This window comes from Anabrus simplex, chromosome 1 (genome assembly GCF_040414725.1).
Source record: "Anabrus simplex isolate iqAnaSimp1 chromosome 1, ASM4041472v1, whole genome shotgun sequence".
Lineage (NCBI taxonomy): Eukaryota > Metazoa > Arthropoda > Insecta > Orthoptera > Tettigoniidae > Anabrus > Anabrus simplex.
This window is the reverse complement of record NC_090265.1, coordinates 1,068,401,815-1,068,420,458: the sequence shown is the minus strand read 5'-3', so window position 1 is coordinate 1,068,420,458 and position 18,644 is coordinate 1,068,401,815. Positions and strand designations below refer to the sequence as shown.

Genomic DNA, 18,644 nt, shown 5'->3' with positions numbered 1-18,644 from the left:
TGTGCCTACGAACGAGTCATTATTCAATTGTTAAGGAAAACAGTATATAACCAGGGATAATCTCGATGAATGGCCATAATTATCTCGCTGACAGGGTTTCAAACATAGACCTACACTCTTACCATAATTCGCATATTTACCACAAGGTGGTCCCAAAAGAAACAGCTTCAATAATGAAAAATTTAATATATTCACAAAACAGCCTTGCAGGCCAGACACATTTTATGGGCCAGGAAATACCTTAAAAAATAATATCCTTGCCAGTATGTGACCAAACAATGAAACACATATATATGGGCGATTCCAATCAAACACAAATACTCAAAGGTTATTAAAAACAGCAGCGAAATCAACAAGGTTAAGGATGAAAACACATCCAAGTAACATGACCAAAGTCAGAACCAGCTAAAGCCTCACGTGATAAACGAAAACAAACATCCTCTCATAGGATGATCATAGCCAGACAGTAACCATTGCAAAAGAAGTAACGGACACAGACCATCAGAATGAAAGAGGGAAATAAGCAAATAGCGTTATGAGTTCGCCACGAATCAATGAACAATAGATCTCATAATAATGCCAGAAGGCTCCCGTAAAATCCTTTGCCATCATTTTTGCCTTAGCAACATGAACAAGGAATAACACAAGGAAATATATAAATTTAAATTTAAAGAGGTAAAAGAAAATAGGTACGAGTTGGAACTCCCGTACCATCTTGGAACACCAATGATAAACTCGTTAATTAATAGAATTTCCAAGGTAAGATACTTAAAACAGAGTCCACAACTCCAAGTCACTCAAAATAACAGGAGCGTTTCAAGTTCATAACTGGGTCCATCAATCATAAACTAGATCTTCTTGGAACTTGTATATTCCTTTCATTTGTAATGCTATCCTTTGTCTCGAAGCCATTAAAACGGCCAAGTTTATAGATACTTTGCCATATCCATCTGATTTTATTTATCTATTTAATATGTCCAAAATATCTGCCAATTTTTTTCTTACACACTCTCTGCCACTTTAGTCATTGTCTTTGGCTAAATCTCCATAGAATGTCATTTCTTATACTTCCGTTACGATACCTTCTAGGTATATTTTTTTTAACCCCAATTACTTTATTTCCTGAAGTGAAGTAATTGTGGTAAAAACTCAATCTCAAACATCATAACGAGTAAAAACCACATCATCTCCGCTACAAACATTAAATATTGATACATTACTTTTCCATAGGAGATTCAATACCCTGTGCTAGGAAACACACACAAATTGTATCCTCCCTCCTACTTCTTATCAAGTCTTGAATTCTTCATTAATTTATTTTCAAAGTATGTGAGTTTTTTTACAACCTCAATTTTCAGTTTTTATTACTCCTTTTCTTTGCTGGTTCAATCACACAGCTTCATCTGACATGTTTATTGTTAACGTGATCTTTTCATTAAGAAAGCACTCCTGCCATCTGTACCAATGTCATTTTCATTACTTTCATATCTGTTACCTCCAACTTATAGATATCCTAAGTCCTTACTCCGCTTTCATCTCCATACAAGAAAGCCAGCCCAAAAATAGAGTATGCAAGGATGGTTTTATTTTCTCAGTTCCCTGGATTTTTCTTACCCAATTATAGTATACAATACTGCTTCACAGTAATTAGTGCAATTCAAGCCATACATAGAAAGACAGGAACAATGAAAGGAACTCAGAATAGGAAAAATGCAATGACAGGTTAGTGTGAGAAGAGAGGAAAATCCACTCATCAGCAGTACGTATTTCAGACGGAATTTAATGTTAAGTCCATTTGAAACCTTATGTAATAATATTTAACATGACTTAGATGTGTTGATACTGCTATACAGCTGAAAGCATTGGGAAGCTACAGCCATAACATACTCCCAAGGACGTGCAGCTCTCTCTGTATGAACATATGATGTATTGATGATGGTTTCCTCCCGGGTAAAATATTCGGAGGTAAAATAGTCTCCCATTCAGGTCTCGTGACGTTCTGTGAGTTGGAGCATGGAACGTTTAGAGTTTGAATCGTTGTGGTAGGTTAGAAAATCTGAAGAGGGAAATGGATAGACTAAAATTAGATATAGTTGGTATAAGTGAAGTTCATTGACAGAAAGAGCAGGATTTTTGGTCAGGCAACTACAGAATTATCAACACAAAATCAAACGTGTGAAATGCAGGAGTTGTTTTAATAATGAATAAGAAAATCGGGCAGTGGATAAGCTACTATGACGAGCATAGTGAACAAGTTATTGTTGTCAAAATGGACGCCAACCAAATGCCCACCACAATAGTGCAGTTCTATATGTCTTCTAGTTCAGCAGATGATAAAAATAGCAAAAGGATATATGAATAGATAGAAGATTTAATATAATATGTAAAAGAAGACAAGAATCTAATTGTGATGGAAGACTGGAATACATTGGTAGGCCAAGGAAGAGAAGGAAATGCCATAGGAGAATTCGGACTGGCACGAAGGACTGAAGGAGGAAGTCAGCTAGTTCAATTCTGCAGTGATTGTAATTTAGTCCTTGGTGATACTTAGTTAAAACACCACTAATAACAGCTGTACACGTGGACAAGACCTGGAGTCACAGAAAGGTATCAAATAGACTTCATTATGATTAAGCAGAGATTCAGAAACCAGGTGTTGGATTGCAAGACATTCCCAGGTGTAGACATGGACTCTGATCACAACTCGGTAGTCATGAAATGCAATCTGAAGGTGAAGAAATTGAAGAAAATATGGCATGCAAGAAGATGGGATCTATTCTATATAAGTTGAAAGCAAAGAGTGTGAGGGATTATTTCAAGGAATATGTTGCACAATGATTAAATTAAAAGGCTACCAGAAACCAGGGTACTGAAACATCTTTTCAACTACTTTTGGAAAAGTAAAACCAAGAATAATTGGTTCAAAAAAGTCTAAGACGATTTAGATGAGTTAGGCTTGACAATGCAGCAAATTGTAGACCGAGAAGAGAAGAGGATCCTGAGAAACAGAGACTTGAAACTTTTACATGCAAACAGTACACCATAACTGACTAAAAAAGGGAAAGGAAAGAATGAAGTTTTGGGAGCAAAAAGAAGAAACATAAGCCAAATTTTTAGCTAATACTCTTGAGACTTAAATGTATATGGATTGATCAAATGTGAGCATAATTTTTTTTTTTTTTTTTTTTTAAAGCTGAAGGAAATACAATAGATGAAGAGTGGACAGTCATGAAGAATGAGATCAGCAAGGCTGCTGAAGAAAAGTTAGGAAGAAAGGTAAGATCCAGTAAGAATCAGTGAATAACTAGGGGGATATTAGACTTGTTTACTGAATGGCAAAAATACAAGAATGCAAAGATATGAGGAGGGCAGAAAAGAATACAGGTGATTAAAGAATGAATTAGAAAGACTTTGCAGGTCAGCTACAGAAGAATGGCTGAAAGAGAAGTGCAAGGATGTTGATGGTTGTAGGAAAGGTAGATGCAGCATTCAGGAAAAATCAAGGAAACCTTTGGAGAAGGGAAGACTAGGGCCTGATTTCATCAACACGTTAAATATATACTAACAAGTAGTTAATTAATAATGAGTTAAAAATTTAACATCTTGTTAGGTTTCTTGCGTTTCTTCAAACTTTTCCTGTGAAATGCTAACTAATCGACTGTTAACTCTCCCAACATTGCGAACTGGTGCGAATCAAGGAGACAGTGGTATGAAGATGCTGTTTTACAGCGTGCTCCGATGCGCTTTTGTCTGAGTACAGCTGTTAAATATGGTGCGTGAAGTGAAACGGAGTTGTAGATCTAATTTTTCCTCCTTTGAAAAGGAGTTGTTAATTGAATGAGTAAATATAGAGAAGTTTTTGAGTGCAAGCATACAGATGGCTTGACAAGAAAAGAAAAGGACGAGGCGTGGGAGAAAGTCTGCGAGGGTTTCAATTCTAATCCCAACATAACCTCCCGAACTGCAAAACACCTGCGCCAATTTTATATTAATATTAAAAGATTGGCGAAGAAAGCAAAGGGAGCAGAACAGTTGGAGAGGTTCAAAACAGGAGGTGGCCCCTATACTCCAACCAAAGTAGATGAAACGGTTCTGTCCTTGATAGAAGACCAGATAGAGCCCTGCACTATCGTGTACGACTGTGATGCGGAATACTTTGGTATGTATTGCATTCATTCATGGAAGACATTAATTAAAAAGAAAAGGATTTTACATGTTAATATAAATCAGATAGTAAATGTTAAACACATTTTTGTGTACTGTTGTAGGAGATGCCAAGATTGTGGAAGTTGTAGTGGATGAGGATCTTCCAGTTGTGGCAGCTGTACAGGTAATAATAATAAATTATATCAAATGTTATTTTCCATGAACTTTACGCATACCTCAAAGTGATTGGATGTTAAGACATTATACTCAACAACATGTGCATTGTTCTGTTAGCAGAATGAATGGAGTTCTGTTGCGAGTTCATCACCCATGGCCACTACACACCTTGAGAACAGCACAGCTCCGGATGTAATTTCACTAAGGACCACTCCAAAGACTGTAAGTCCATATTTCTTTTCAGTGAACTCGAATATGAGGAAATGTTTCGACTAGGCCTATACTGTAGAATGTGGTTAACATTTAACTTACGATGATGTGCCATGCAGGGCTGAGCTTAACCTAGCCAAGAGGAGACAATTACTTCCTGTAGCATAGCATCAGGGGAGACTTTGTAACTGAAGTCTACTGAAGTAAATAAATAAATACACTAGCATAGTGTCCTCCAACTTATAAATAGCTCATTATTATTACTACTTTCCTAGAGAGATAAAATAATGTATTTGTTTGACTGTAAATACAGCTGACCACAAGGGTCCAGAATAGCTACAGAATAGAATTTGTTGTGAAAATCTGATATCATAATATAAGATTGGGTAACTTAGTCAATTTTAACTATGTGAAACATTCAAAACCATTTAAAAATACAAACTGTGATGCAAACTGTTGAGAGAGTCCCTTATCACAGATGATATCACACTGGAATATGTATAATCTTTGAATATGAGGAAATGTTTTAACTATGTGCTTAGGCAAACTTGAAGTCAGATTATGCAGGCAGTGCATTAGGATTGACTGGAATAGCCAGTCTCAAACAAGTGTTGAATTATATAGCTTGTCAACTTATTTCCAAACTCGTTTGTTGAGGTTTATCGTGTAAAAGTGGCATTATACCATATTTACTTGTGTATTAGACCCCCTCGCATGTTAGACCCCCCTGACTTTTAGAGACGAAGAAGATGAAAAAAAATCTCGCATAAGACCACCCAGCGTAATTCGTCAGAGAAGAACAATGATTCCGCTTCGAAGCGGGTACAAGTCTTATTGCAGCTGTGATGACATCGCACAAATTTGTGAGTTGTTTCGTCCGTACGACCTACGCAATGAAAAAGCGTCGAATCCATGTGGTACATCTGTGTTTCGTAGTTGAGAAATGTCCACCTACGTAGCGTAGGTCTGTTGCAGCTCTGATGACGTCGCACAAATACGTGAATAGGCCTAGCTTCGTGTCCGACCTGCGCATTGTAAGCATACATTAGTCATGCTATATGTCTGTGTTTTGTAGTTAATAATGTCCGCCAGCGTAACGGTTAGCACAATTAGTTGCTGTTCTCGGGAGTCTCACTTTGATTCCCGGTACCGTACTGCCAGAGATTTACGAATGGCAGGAAGGTTGGTATGCGGTAAAAGCGGTACATGTAATTCCCCTCCACTGGGGTTGTGTGTAAAAAGAGCTTTACCACCTCGGGATGAGGAAACGAGTTTACTTTAGTTGAGAAATATTCGTGGCTGTTGCTATTTATACAGCAGGCGAGATCATTAACAAAGTGGTTGTTTAACCCATAACGCGACACGTACTCTTAACCACTCAGTAGCGACACGTGAGCATGAGAGACTCACATCTACGAAAATTCAAAATATCAACGATTTCCCAGAATATAAAACTGAAGCTGAACTTACTAACGATAATTCAATTAAAATTACGCATTTTTAAGGATTTGAAATGCCACAGGGGGGAGATAATAAGGGTAAGCTAAATTTTAAATGTAGAATCCATAAGCTTTCAAATAAAATTTATAAACAGAAACAAAATACAGAAACCGTGAACTTTGAAATGAACTTCATAAACAGGAAAAATTGCAGGAACTATTAATCTTTGAAATAATGTTCATAAACAGAGGCTAAATAGGAGCAGAATTTACACTTTTCATATTCTCCGAATCATCACCACCAGAAGAGGCTGCCAAATCTTCATTTTCAGTAATGGAAATCAAATCCAGAATATTTTTTTTTTTGCGAAGTCGGGGTTGTCCATTCTCAGTTTGTTCCTATCCATTTTCACAAAGCGCTGAACAAAGAAGGAAATAAAACTACAAATCACAAAACGAATTTACCATGTATTGAATGAAAATCTCACTTATTTTCATGTATAGTAATTGTAATAATACTACGATCAAGAATAAATGTGAATTACTATGGAATAAAATAGGTATTCATGGTCAGGAAACACACATCTACACGTAACTGCAGTTTGTCACCATTCCGTGATGACACGTGAGTACACCAGACTCATATTATTTTATAGCCTCTTGCGACACGTGAGCCTGCGAGACTCGCTAGGTGTTAGAAATATTTCCCTTATCTTCAACGGCTGCTGTCAACCGGTGTGTCATATGCCATAGCTGCACGACTACTGACTATAGCGAATGTATGTAGGTGTTTCTGACCACCTAGAGGTGCAGGGTAGCAAACACTTGACATCAAAGAAATCATATGAGTCTGATAGACTCACGTGTCGCGTTATGACTTAATATCTTGAATATACAGTAGGTATATATTTGGAGAGAAGTAAGTTTAAAACGTGATAAAAGCTATCCAATTAAAATGATTGTTTTACTCGCCAACGTACCTAACAAATAATAGTACGATAATAATAATTTTTATGTCCCCACGTAATTTAAACGATTTTTGGAGATGCCAAACAAAACATACTAGGGTATGCGTTAATAAAAAAGAGACAACGAACGTACGAAATTTAACATTATGATAATAAAACGCATTACCGCCACACCTGTAAATATCCATAAATGCGGTATATTTTCCTGTTATTTATTTTTATTCTTTCCGTCGAGGAACTTTTCGAACTATCAGGGCGATAATATACCTAACCTAAACAATATCGTCTGTCTTATCTCATGAGCAGCTGTTTACGTAAATCCTGATGTGATAAATATAGAGAACAAGCATGAAATATAGGCTACTTAAAAATAAGGGTCTGTGTTTCAACAGCTGCAGTTATCAAAAGAATGTTTCCAGTTACTATGTATTACATTCAGAAGTACAACTCGTAACCATACGCTAGTTATCAGCTGATGGTTTGGCATGCCGTCTGCAGCACGGCTTTATCCGGAAGGAGTGGCTTCTGCTACATATACACCAACTGGGAATATCAGAGACCATCCCCAGAAACCATCTGGGAATAGATTCACACTGTTTAGACTCTGTAGTCGGGAACAAAATTATTTTTAAAAGGTTCAAAAAGACGGGACTTCGTATGCTCTCGATTGCAGTGCATGGCGCAAAGAGAATGGAGCATGGCTGACGCGACTGACGAGATGGCAGTGAAGATGACGTCACTTGAATTGTCGACACGCCGGTAGCAGGGCAGGGAAGTTGGTGGCACACGGCGATAATTCAAATGAAAGCAGTGATCAGGTTTACTGTGTGGTACGCCTACTGCTGAACTTAAATACATTCTAACATGGCAACATTCTTTGTTAAATAATAGTATAGATTGGTTACACGTACAATTTATAGCTCTTTATAGCCTAGAAGTCATATGTTTGCTGCACAAAATTTTGAGCTTATCGCATATTGGACCCCCTTTTACTATTTTTGGCTGTAAAAGTGGGTAAAAAGGGGTCTAATATGCGAGTAAATACGGTATTTATTATCTGAGACTGGATGATGTTTTCGAGGTTCGAGTCTCTTCCTACGCTCTCATTAACTTGGCAAGAACGGTAACTTTATAACGGGGAATGAGCAATAGGGTAAGACAACATAGCTCAGTCACTTGCTTTACTTTTAATAGTGCACTGGTGATGATGTAATTGTTAACTTGTTTTGAAAGTATAGATAATTTTATGATTTATTACAGTGTCATAATTTTCATAAAACTTTCCAGAACACATGCACCTCGTACATGTAAATGTAGCTCGCTGTTTGCTAGGGTCGTACTTAGTCGGTAGGAACTAATATTTTGAGGAAAATGTGAAGTGAATAGAATTTCTCAACATTGATTTCTGTACAGCATTGTTGTATGTTGAGCAAAGTGAGGCATAAAAGGTTACACTTCGTGTAGATGTGTGTATGTATATTAATTGGTTCTTAGTGTGCTGTTGTTGGTAATGACATCTCTCTATATTGAATTCTGGGAGTAATGCAGTGGCTGAAATGGCTGCTGACACCAGTGGTACAGATTGTCACACAATTTATGATGTTAAGTTGTGAAAGTAATTATATTTCATGGTATCGCTCTCCTACCAGTCATTCAAGATTTGCTGGGGTTCATTTTGTTAGTAGAACTTACGCCCCCAGACCCCTTTGCTTGTTCCGATCCTGTCTTTTTAACAAATGATGATGTGCCAGCAGCGCCATGTTCAATTTGTGATCTGTCTTCCATGTAACACTATCGGAATTGTTACCGAAAGTTCTAGACGAATGGTGGTAAATTAGACAGACAAACAAAGTCTAACCCCCTGATGCCTTGCTTCACTTTGCATATATGCTGTGAAGAAACCAATAGTGAATAATTATCTTCACCTCGCAACCTGTTTGTACACAAACAGGTGGTAGCATTGTGTGGTGACCTTAGTAAGCCGCTAATAACAACTTAAAAACTTTCCAGTCTACCGAACACAGGCTGGAAAACTTTTAAGTTTACATTCAAATGAACTCGGTATGACAGCAGTATACATTTCTGTAAGTCTTGGTTTGTGTAATAATATTCTACATTTAAAGGAAACAAATACAAAATGACAAAACAAATGTTTCATATAAAGTCTGAAAGTAGGAACAGGCAGGGACATCATCTAGGATAAGGTGAATGATTCAGTGCTAAGGCTTAACCTGTTGCATTGTACTTTTTATTCAAAGATTAAACATATTTCAGTTCTGACTGAAAATCACTATGACTGTAACTGAATTTAAATGTTTTCCAAATTGTTACACGTATGATCAGAACAAATTGAAGATTCCCCGAACACTTAAAAGTATAAAATCAGACTGATAAAACCTAAAGATGGGGAATGGTAATGTACATGTGTACAGCAGTAATGATATCATATAGATATTGAAAAATTATACAAATACGAGCCTTATGAAATTGTTAGGGTAATACCTAGTTTAGAAAAACAAATCAAAAGTAATTCACTGGTTGGCTATGAAATGTTCCTGTCTCTTCCATCGTCTGATCAGTGGACAGTCCTTTTCATTTCTCTTATCCATCTAAGTGATTCCTCTAGTCTGTAACAAATAATGGTGAATTTACGTGGCAGCTAACTCGTATGGCATTTCTTTAACACCATTAAAACTACCCTATTTACATACAATAGTATTAAAATTAACAGCACTTTTTCGACAAGGCCACTTCACATAATTTAGGAGTCAAGCTTGCCAAGTCAATCATAATTCTTCAAAATTCTGAACTGGAAAGCTTTTTAAAATATCAGATTTTACTCTCATGATCACAGCCTGCTCATTGCTCGATATGTAGCAACATTCAGTAGCTCTTCTATTTTTAGAATTTTATCAGTCTGATTTTATACTTTTAAGTGTTCGGGGAATCTTCAATTTGTTCTGATCATACGTGTAACAATTTGGAAAACATTTAAATTCCTATTTATTTACACAATTTTTACAAAGAAATAGAGACTGATATCATCACTCAACACAAAATAAATTTTACAAATAGAAAAGCAAATACTGTAGTTTTTTATAAGCTTCATAAGAAGAAAGTCACTTCTTTGCGTGTTTTTGGTTACTTTTCATACACTGTAGGCTTACTCTTTTTTTGGTATTTTTATAACAAAATTATATATTTTTATGAATTGTTTTCTTTGTTGCGCTGTGAAAACTGCCTTCTGACACACTTATTTACTTATATAATACTTCGAAAAATGTGAAAACTTGTGGATTTCCTCCACGTATTCTTTCTGCGGCTGCCTCAATCACATCCAATTACGACATGAGAATCTAATGTTCCTCACGTAAAGTCTCTATCGCAACTTAGCACAAATACAGTAACTGAAATGCCAGCTTGCACTCACCTTCAGTGAAGATGTAAAATGGCTCTCTTTCGAAACGCTCCTTCTTTATTCCAACGGCACAAAAAAAAATATTGGAAGAAAAAAATCACACCGTGAGATCGGCATCTGTCTTTTTTTTGCTTCCAACAACTATCCATTCACAATCATTAGTTCCACTTGTTTATTTCTTTCTCAGTTTCAAATAAAACTTTAACAGGTACGATAATATTGTAATTATTTAATCATAGACAATAACATCATGACCTCCAGCCCTTTGCTACAAATAGTAGGCATACTTCAGTGGGATCCACTGAGCCCTCTATTACTGAACATCACAACCTATGGTATGGATAACCGCAAAGTATACTATGAATTATGACACACAACTATTCATTTTGCGGGGCATAGATTCCGCTTCAAAGTGTGTACAAATAACAAATTCCACGCTCCAACCTCAGACTGCAAGTTTGAATGGTGTACGGGACCATGTGACAAACACCGTTCTCCGGTATGTAAGGAAAAAAAAAAAAAAAAAAAAAAAAAAAAAAGAGGGAGAGAGGACTGTTTCAACACAGCAAATTTGCAGTGAATGACAGTTTAAAAAAATTGTAATAATATTTCACATGTACATTGTGCGCTTTTCTATTTAATAATAAAATGAAAGAAATTTCTCACCGAGCAAGTGGTTGTGCGGTTAGGGTCACGCAGCTGTAAGCTTGTGAGAAGCTTGTGAGATAGTGGGTTCGAACCCTACTGTCAGCAGCCCTGAAAATAGTTTTCCGTGATTTCTCATTTTCACACCAGGCAAATGCTGGTAAAACCTTAATTAAAGCCATGGACACTTCCTTCTTACTGCTAGCCCTTTCCTATCTCATCGTCGCCATAAGACCTATCTGTGTCAGTGCAACGGTAAGCAAATTGGAAAAAAAGGAAAACCCCTAAGTTTTCCCCTTTACACATGAACATATAAAAATAAACCTAAAGCTGAAATAAATACATAGAAAATTAAGCACTATGACCTACTACTACCTGTAGTAATTGTATAGGCAACAGTGAACAATAATAAGAGCAACACACAGTTTTCAGGGTTTGCTCTTGACATGTGGTATTGTGTTTCAGATCACTTTTGTTTTATGTGTCTTTTTAGCCACGCACTGATTGTAACTCTAATGTAATCATACTATTCACTTTTCAAAATGCACCTCTTTCACACTAGACTCATCTACGCCTTGAAACCAGGACGTATACTGGAGCAGTTCAATGACATACAGGATATCAGCTGAGACAACTGGTAACAGTACACTGGACAAAGAACTCTTACCATTGAACTGGCCTGCAACTAACACACGCTTGTATGGCCATCCACCTTCCCCTTCCCATTTGTCATGACAAACAGTGTGGGTAAAGGCAGCAACCTGCGCAGTACAGACAAGTGTATGGCCTACCTTACACAACATAGTCACCAATGTCAGAGGCATTCATTTACCTGTTTTCAGCAATTTCTACTTTTCCCTTCCTTTCTTACAAATTGTTTTTTTCTTCTGCTTTTCAGACCAAAGATAAAACCTGTGCAGAAAACCCAACAAAGCAGTCAGCTCGCTCAAACAAGGTCAGTATCTCATCAGCTATTTCACACTGAGAAAGTCATAAACATTTCTGCAGATGTTTAAACATTTACATAGATTATCTTTGTTCACAGGCCGGTCTTTGTCATAGCAACATTACTGAACTTGCTGAGAGCAGGACATCTCTCTGCAAAAATGAAATGCATTTGAAACAGGAAAAATACAGCCATGAAATACATCTTCTACAAATGCAAAAAGAAACTGAGTGGCTAAGACAACAGACAGAGAAGTTGCAACAAGAAGCCATACGGGAAAAGCTTCAGATTGAGAAAATTCAACGAGAAGCCATATGTGAAAAGCTTCTCTATTTAAAAGAAAAAAGACTGCGAATTGCTGGTGATTATAATTAATGTTGTAAATGACTAATATTCTGTATTCTTGTTTATGGTTTTTTTTAATTTTTTAAATAAAAGTTACTTGAGCATTACTTACAAGCAGTGTTGTTGAGCAATTGCATTCCTATAGGCTACTGCTGTGTGTTTTATCATTTCAGTGGCAGGATTTTCCATCCTTTCATTCCTATTTCCCTTTGCCTTATGTACTGGTATAATGGTAAGTCATCTGGAGGAAGTTCATCTCTAGTCAGCACTGCGATGTTGTGCAACACAGCTATCACCACAATAATGGTTAAGTCTGACTGGCATTTGATCTGTAATCCCAGGCTGAGAACAGGAAATCTTCTTTTCCAGACCTTTAACATCCTTTCCACGCAGTTCAGTGTCCTGATATGCACTATGTTGTAGCGGTTTTGAGGTCATCCTTCAGAATGTAAGTATGGAGTTAACAGATACTTTCTTAGCGGGTATCCACTATCACCTAACAAAATCCTTTCGTTAATTGTCCCCACTTCAAACTGTGCTCTGATATGGGAGTTATTAAATATTGTACTGTCGTGTACAGAACCAGGCCACCTAGCAACTATATCCCTGATTTGGAGGTTAAGATCACTAATCACCTGAACATTAACAGAGAATACCCCTTCCAATTACGATATATTTTGGCCCTATTGCCTCCAGGTGATTGGATTTGTACATGTTTGCAATCTATTGCACCTAGAACACCAGGACAACGGCTTATTTCATAGAAATCTGGGATAATTTGCTGACATTCTTCTACTGAAGGGAATGTTACATACCTCCTTCTCATGGATGCTATTGCTGCAGACACTCAACAAACAACTCTACTAACAGTGGACTTACAAAGTCCAGCATTGTCTCTGACCATTATATGAAAAGAACCAGTAGCAAAAAATCGTAATGTTATCAGTACCTGCAACATTGGTGAAAGAGGTAAGTTTCTCTTCGTAGGATATTCCAACCTCACTCAAATTTCGTCAACAAACTTAGCAACGACTATTTTCGATAACCTGTATCTATAAAGAAATTCTGCATCCGTCAACTTTTCAAAGTCATTACGTCGCAGAACTCTTCTTCGATCAGGATTATTGTGTAAAAAATCTGAATAGAGCAATTCGGCATCGAAAGGACGATTCATAGCAACCATCTTGGAACAGGTTGCTAAATGCTAATGTTAGCCATTTAACATGGGAAATGGCTGATGTTAACTTTAATACACAGTTTAACATATGTTAATGTTAAAAGTTACTGATGAAATGCAAATTTTCTTAAATTGTATGTTAAACTGATTTAACACCTTGTTAAGTACTAACATGTGTTGATGAAACTGGGCCTAGGTGTATGGATATTAAGACCTCAGATGGAAAACCACTTGTAGGGAGAGAAGACAAGGCAGAAAGATGGCAGGAACATATCAAACAATTGTATCAAGGGAAAGCAGTAGATGATAAGATTCTCGAACAAGAAGAAATTTTTGATGCTAATGAAATGGGAAGCCCAGTTTTGAGGTCAAAATTTGACAATGCCTTGAGAGACCTAAATAGGAACAAGCCACCTGGAATTGATGACATACCCTTAGAATTACTGGCTTCCTTAGGAGCAGCCAGCATGGGGAGGTTATTCCATTTTTGTGTAAGTTGTATGATACAGAATGTATCAAGATGTAGACAGAATGTTGTTATACCTGTTCCAAAAAATAGCAGGTGCTGACAAGTGTGAAAACTACCACACCATTAATTCAGTACCCCGTGCTTGCAAAATTTTAATGATGATGATGATGATGATGATGATTCCGGGCTGAGTGGCTTAGACGTTTGAGGCGCTGACCTTCTGACCCCAATTTGGCAGGATCGATCCTGGTTCAGTCCAGTGGTATTTGAAGGGGCTTAAATACGTCAGCCTGTGCCTTGTGTTCGTAGATTTACTGGCACACAAAATAACTCCATTACAAGATATTAGAATCATTCCGTATTGACGGTTTTCACTTTACAAAGGTGAAAAATGAGAGTATCCTCCTAATTCAATACAATAAATATTCCGTCATTAGATGGAGTAAACAAATTCAAACATGTTTCGGCTCGTTTGAGCCATCTTCAGTGAAAAATGAGGGGAGATTTGAAATAATTTACATAATATTAGTTGAAAAAATGCTAAAAAAAACAATGAAGGAGCAAATGAAAAAACAAACAAAAGACAGCCTAGACGGAAACAAAATTGGCACAAATATACAATATTTACATCAATATGCGGAGCAAAAAACAACTCACTGCGACAAAATTCAGTGAAAAGGTGTTAATTTAAAATAATAATTGAAACTAAAAACTGTGTTAACCTAAGAAAACAAAGGAATGAAAAAACAAATGATGCAGACGGAAATGAACAATAGTAGCACATGGTGAGGTTGTGGACCTCATACTTTACAAAATATTGTTTAGTAACAATAACAAACAGGTTGAAATCACTGTCGAAAATCATCCTTATAGAAACTCATCACATTAAATTGGTCACGAGGGGAGCGGGAGCAAACATTTTTGAGAAACCAAGCCTGATATGACGTGCAGGCGAAAAGTCTGTGACAAGGAAAAATATTATAAAGGGTCGGAAGGGCCGCGATATAAAATTGAGAAGCTGTGTTAGGCAGAAGACAGATGCATAGTAAACTGTAAGTGATCTAGTGGAAACCAGCCAACATTATGAAACAATAATCAAGAAAGGGACCGCTAGATTGAGAAGATTTTGAGAATGCTGTTGTTTCTAAAGCTTTAAATTTAATTGGTGTTTTTTCCTTGTCACAGACTTTTCGCCTGCACGTCATATCAGGCTTGGTTTCTCAAAAATGTTTGCCCGCTCCCCTCATGACCAATTTAATGTGATGGGTTTCTACAAGGATGATTTTCGACAGTGATTTCAACCTGTTTGTTATTGTTACTAAACAATATTTTGTAAAGTACGAGGTCCACAACCTCACCATGTGCTACTATTGTTCATTTCCGTCTGCATCATTTGTTTTTTCATTCCTTTGTTTTCTTAGGTTAACACAGTTTTTAGTTTCAATTATTATTTTAAATTAACACCTTTTCACTGAATTTTGTCGCAGTGAGTTGTTTTTTGCTCCGCATATTGATGTAAATATTGTATATTTGTGCCAATTTTGTTTCCGTCTAGGCTCTCTTTTGTTTGTTTTTTCATTTGCTCCTTCATTGTTTTTAAGCATTTTTTCAACTAATATTATGTAAATTATTTCAAATCTCCCCTCATTTTTCACTGAAGATGGCTCAAACGAGCCGAAACATGTTTGAATTTGTTTACTCCGTCTAATGACAGAATATTTATTGTATTGAATTAGGAGGATACTCTCATTTTTTCACCTTTGTAAAGCAAAAGAACTCCTGCGGGGCTAAATTCTGACACCTCTGGGTTTCCGAAAACGGTAAAAGTAGTTGGTGGGATATAAAGCCAACAACATAATGATAACCACCACCATCTCCTTTTTTTGTTATAAATATAATGCACCGAATGCATGCCAGTAATACGATTCCAGTACTACAACAATTACGGAAGCATTGGATCTATTAACTGCAGGACTGCCTAGCAGGTGGTTGTTTCTTGCAAGTAGGGGGACTGAGTGATGCAAAAGTGAAAATTCTCACTTTAAATTTTAATTACAAACATAAACACAACATGAGGGCAAAAAAAATCTGGCATTTACGGGTTAATATGAAGTTATTAACTAATATTATCATTGTATTCTAATACTGTATTGTAGAAGCCCGTAGAATGGCTTCAAGTACTCAAAATTGCAGCAGTATGATTGTAAGTCCAGAAGTTGTAAATGTATAATAATGTTTGCTACTTTTTAGCTATAAGCACCAAAATTATTCTTTGTCTAGGTGTCTTCAGTTCATGTATGAAAAATTAGTGATGAAATCAGAGGGAAAAGCATAGCAATATGATTAAGAATATTTTTAATCTTCTTCAAAATTCTCTTTTACTAACTTTGTTGAAAATGTTCTGTATTTATAACTGATAATAACATAGCACTTTTAAGAAGTATGGACACTTGGCTTACTGTGTTCTATTATGTGGCAAATGGCAGTCATATAAGTGTACTTGAATATATTGAAAACTATTTTTAAACATATGTACCAGTACTAATTTAACTTTGTCTAGAGTGATTAATTGTCTTTATGATTTCTCCAGGTATATGGTTCTGCAGTGACATTTTATGAGAGGTTTGACAAGGAGAGACTCTTACCTGAACAATGCAAGGAACTGGAATATGACTCTTCAAGTAATGAAAAGACGGTCAATATAAATAAATGTATATGCTTGCTCTCTCATTGGCCTTTCTTTGACACCTTTGAGAAGTTCCTCATGTTCTTATATGCAATGTCATGTGAAGGATCCCACACAGTGCCTATTGAGAGGTCAGTTGAATTTTACTTTCTTTAACCATTTATTTTCTCTCTTTCACTTATAAAAGGTCTGTAATAATATTTTGAAATTTTTTATGATAAGAGGCATGAAAATATTGCAACCATGAAACAAAAAGAAAAAAACAATGAAAATAAGAACACAATTTTGTGCCTCTTTTCACTTTTCATCACATTTCATCATTATTGCAACCTTTAAGGCCAGTTCCATTTACTTCTATAAATGGATATTACAGCTGCCTCTGTGGATCAGCGGTAGAGTGTCGGCCTTCGGATCCCAAGATAGCGGGTTCAAACCCGGCAGAGGTAGTCGGATTTTTGAAGGGCGGAAAAAAGTCCATTCGACACTCCATGTCGTACGATGTCGGCATGTAAAAGATCTCTGGTGATACATTTGGTGTTTACCTGACAAAATTAATTAAATCTCAGCCATAGACGCCCAAGAGAGTTTCGGTTTACTCGGTCTGCCATCTAGTGGGGGCCTAGAGTAAAACGGAACGTCGAAATTGACGAGCAGACAGCCAGATGGCGTCAAATTGAAATGTCTGCACCCGGTAGCTGAGGCCATACGATTATTATTATTATTATTATTATTAATGGATATTACTACGCTAAACTGTATTTTTAGTTAAATACGAATAATTTTGAAGAATGTGTAATTTTTTAAACTTATTTAAAAAAAAAATCTCTCACTTTGTTCTGCTCTTTCCATACAACATGCCTGGAATCTTTAGAAACCTTATCATGAAACCAGCTGATATACCACAAATTATGCATGTATAACACTGATCTTCGTTTTCTTCTGCTGACCGCTACAGAGTTCACAGTGGTGGTCGTTCTCTGTTTGGGGTGAACGGAGATGCTAGTATGAAGGCGTGTGCTGTGTGTAATTTGTAATATTTGAGTGGTTAATTTTTAAATTACAGTAAATGTGGCTTGTCATGAAATTTAAACATGAACCAAATGTCCATTTAATGTTATACTGGTACTGGAAAGCACTGAAGGAAAAAGCTGTTGAAACATGTGATGTTATCTTTTAATTAACATCTATGAACAATACTTCTAGCATTGTAGCTGTTAACCATATTCTTTTGCAGTGTCATGATCTTTATCTGTTTCTCTCTTCTGTTTGTTTTTGGGCAATGTTATTGGAACAGATCTAGTTATTTATTGGAACTTTGTTATGTTGATTATGGTAATGTATTCCATTTATGTAAGCCTAATATTTCATTTATCTCTCAAATAGGTCTAATAAAATAGCAAAACAGGTTATAGCAAATAAATGCTAATTCTTTGAATAATTAGTGTTATAAAATGCTAGTTTTAATATAATTTTTGCTATAAATAGAAATGTTAATGCTATAATTCCACACTTCTAGTGATGTTTGTGCGTGTTCTGAACTTTTAAAAAATCTAACTGTACATCATCCCTGAAACATTTTGATTATCTATTATTTATCTTTTACAGTCCATGCATGAATATTGTTATGTCCGGCTCCATAGCTAAATGGCTAGCATGCTGGCCTTTGGTTCAAAGGGTCTTGGGTTCAATTCCCGGTTGGATCGGAGATTTTAACTTTCATTAGTTAATTCGTATGGCTCGGGGGCTGGGTGTTTACGTTTTTAGCATTAGATTTCATCTAGGACAGGGTCCCATCCTCACAGACACGTAGGTCGCCTATACGGTAAACAATACAGTTGGAGAAGCCCCAATTCACGTGTGATCAATCTCTAGTCAATATGTACACATTTGCATAAATTTTCATCCATACAATAGGAGAAATCCAATCTACACTTTGGACGTTTTCAAGTCATTATAAAATAAAATAATTTATTTGCTTCCTTGTTCACAAATTCTGACTTTAAATTCTGACTTTTAGT

The 18,644-nt window shown here is 36.3% G+C and overlaps 2 protein-coding genes across 7 annotated transcripts in view; both read left to right on the top strand.

Moving 5' to 3' along the window:
- Crag (DENN domain-containing protein Crag) overlaps nt 1-18,644 on the top strand; it is a 579,187-nt gene that overhangs the window by 107,996 nt on the left and 452,547 nt on the right. For all 6 annotated transcript variants that reach the window (XM_068225395.1, XM_068225392.1, XM_068225393.1 and 3 more), the window contains exon 7: nt 16,531-16,757. In XM_068225395.1, coding sequence (XP_068081496.1) covers nt 16,531-16,757 — 227 coding nt within the window. The remainder of the gene's footprint in view (nt 1-16,530; nt 16,758-18,644) is intronic.
- LOC137497080 (uncharacterized) lies at nt 3,838-12,380 on the top strand. Its single transcript, XM_068225712.1, has 5 exons — nt 3,838-4,159; nt 4,269-4,330; nt 4,441-4,545; nt 11,902-11,958; nt 12,049-12,380. The coding sequence occupies exons 1-5, from the start codon at nt 3,838-3,840 to the stop codon at nt 12,322-12,324; spliced, it is 822 nt and encodes a 273-aa protein (XP_068081813.1). The 3' UTR covers nt 12,325-12,380.

Excerpts from the sequence above, each read along its gene's own strand:
- LOC137497080 (XM_068225712.1), top strand. The coding sequence starts at position 3,838 with ATGAGTAAATATAGAGAAGTTTTTGAGTGCAAGCATACAGATGGCTTG. Across the intron at positions 4,331-4,440 it reads CAGTTGTGGCAGCTGTACAG|CAGAATGAATGGAGTTCTGT; the intron begins GTAATAATAATA and ends TTGTTCTGTTAG. Across the intron at positions 4,546-11,901 it reads TAAGGACCACTCCAAAGACT|ACCAAAGATAAAACCTGTGC; the intron begins GTAAGTCCATAT and ends TCTGCTTTTCAG.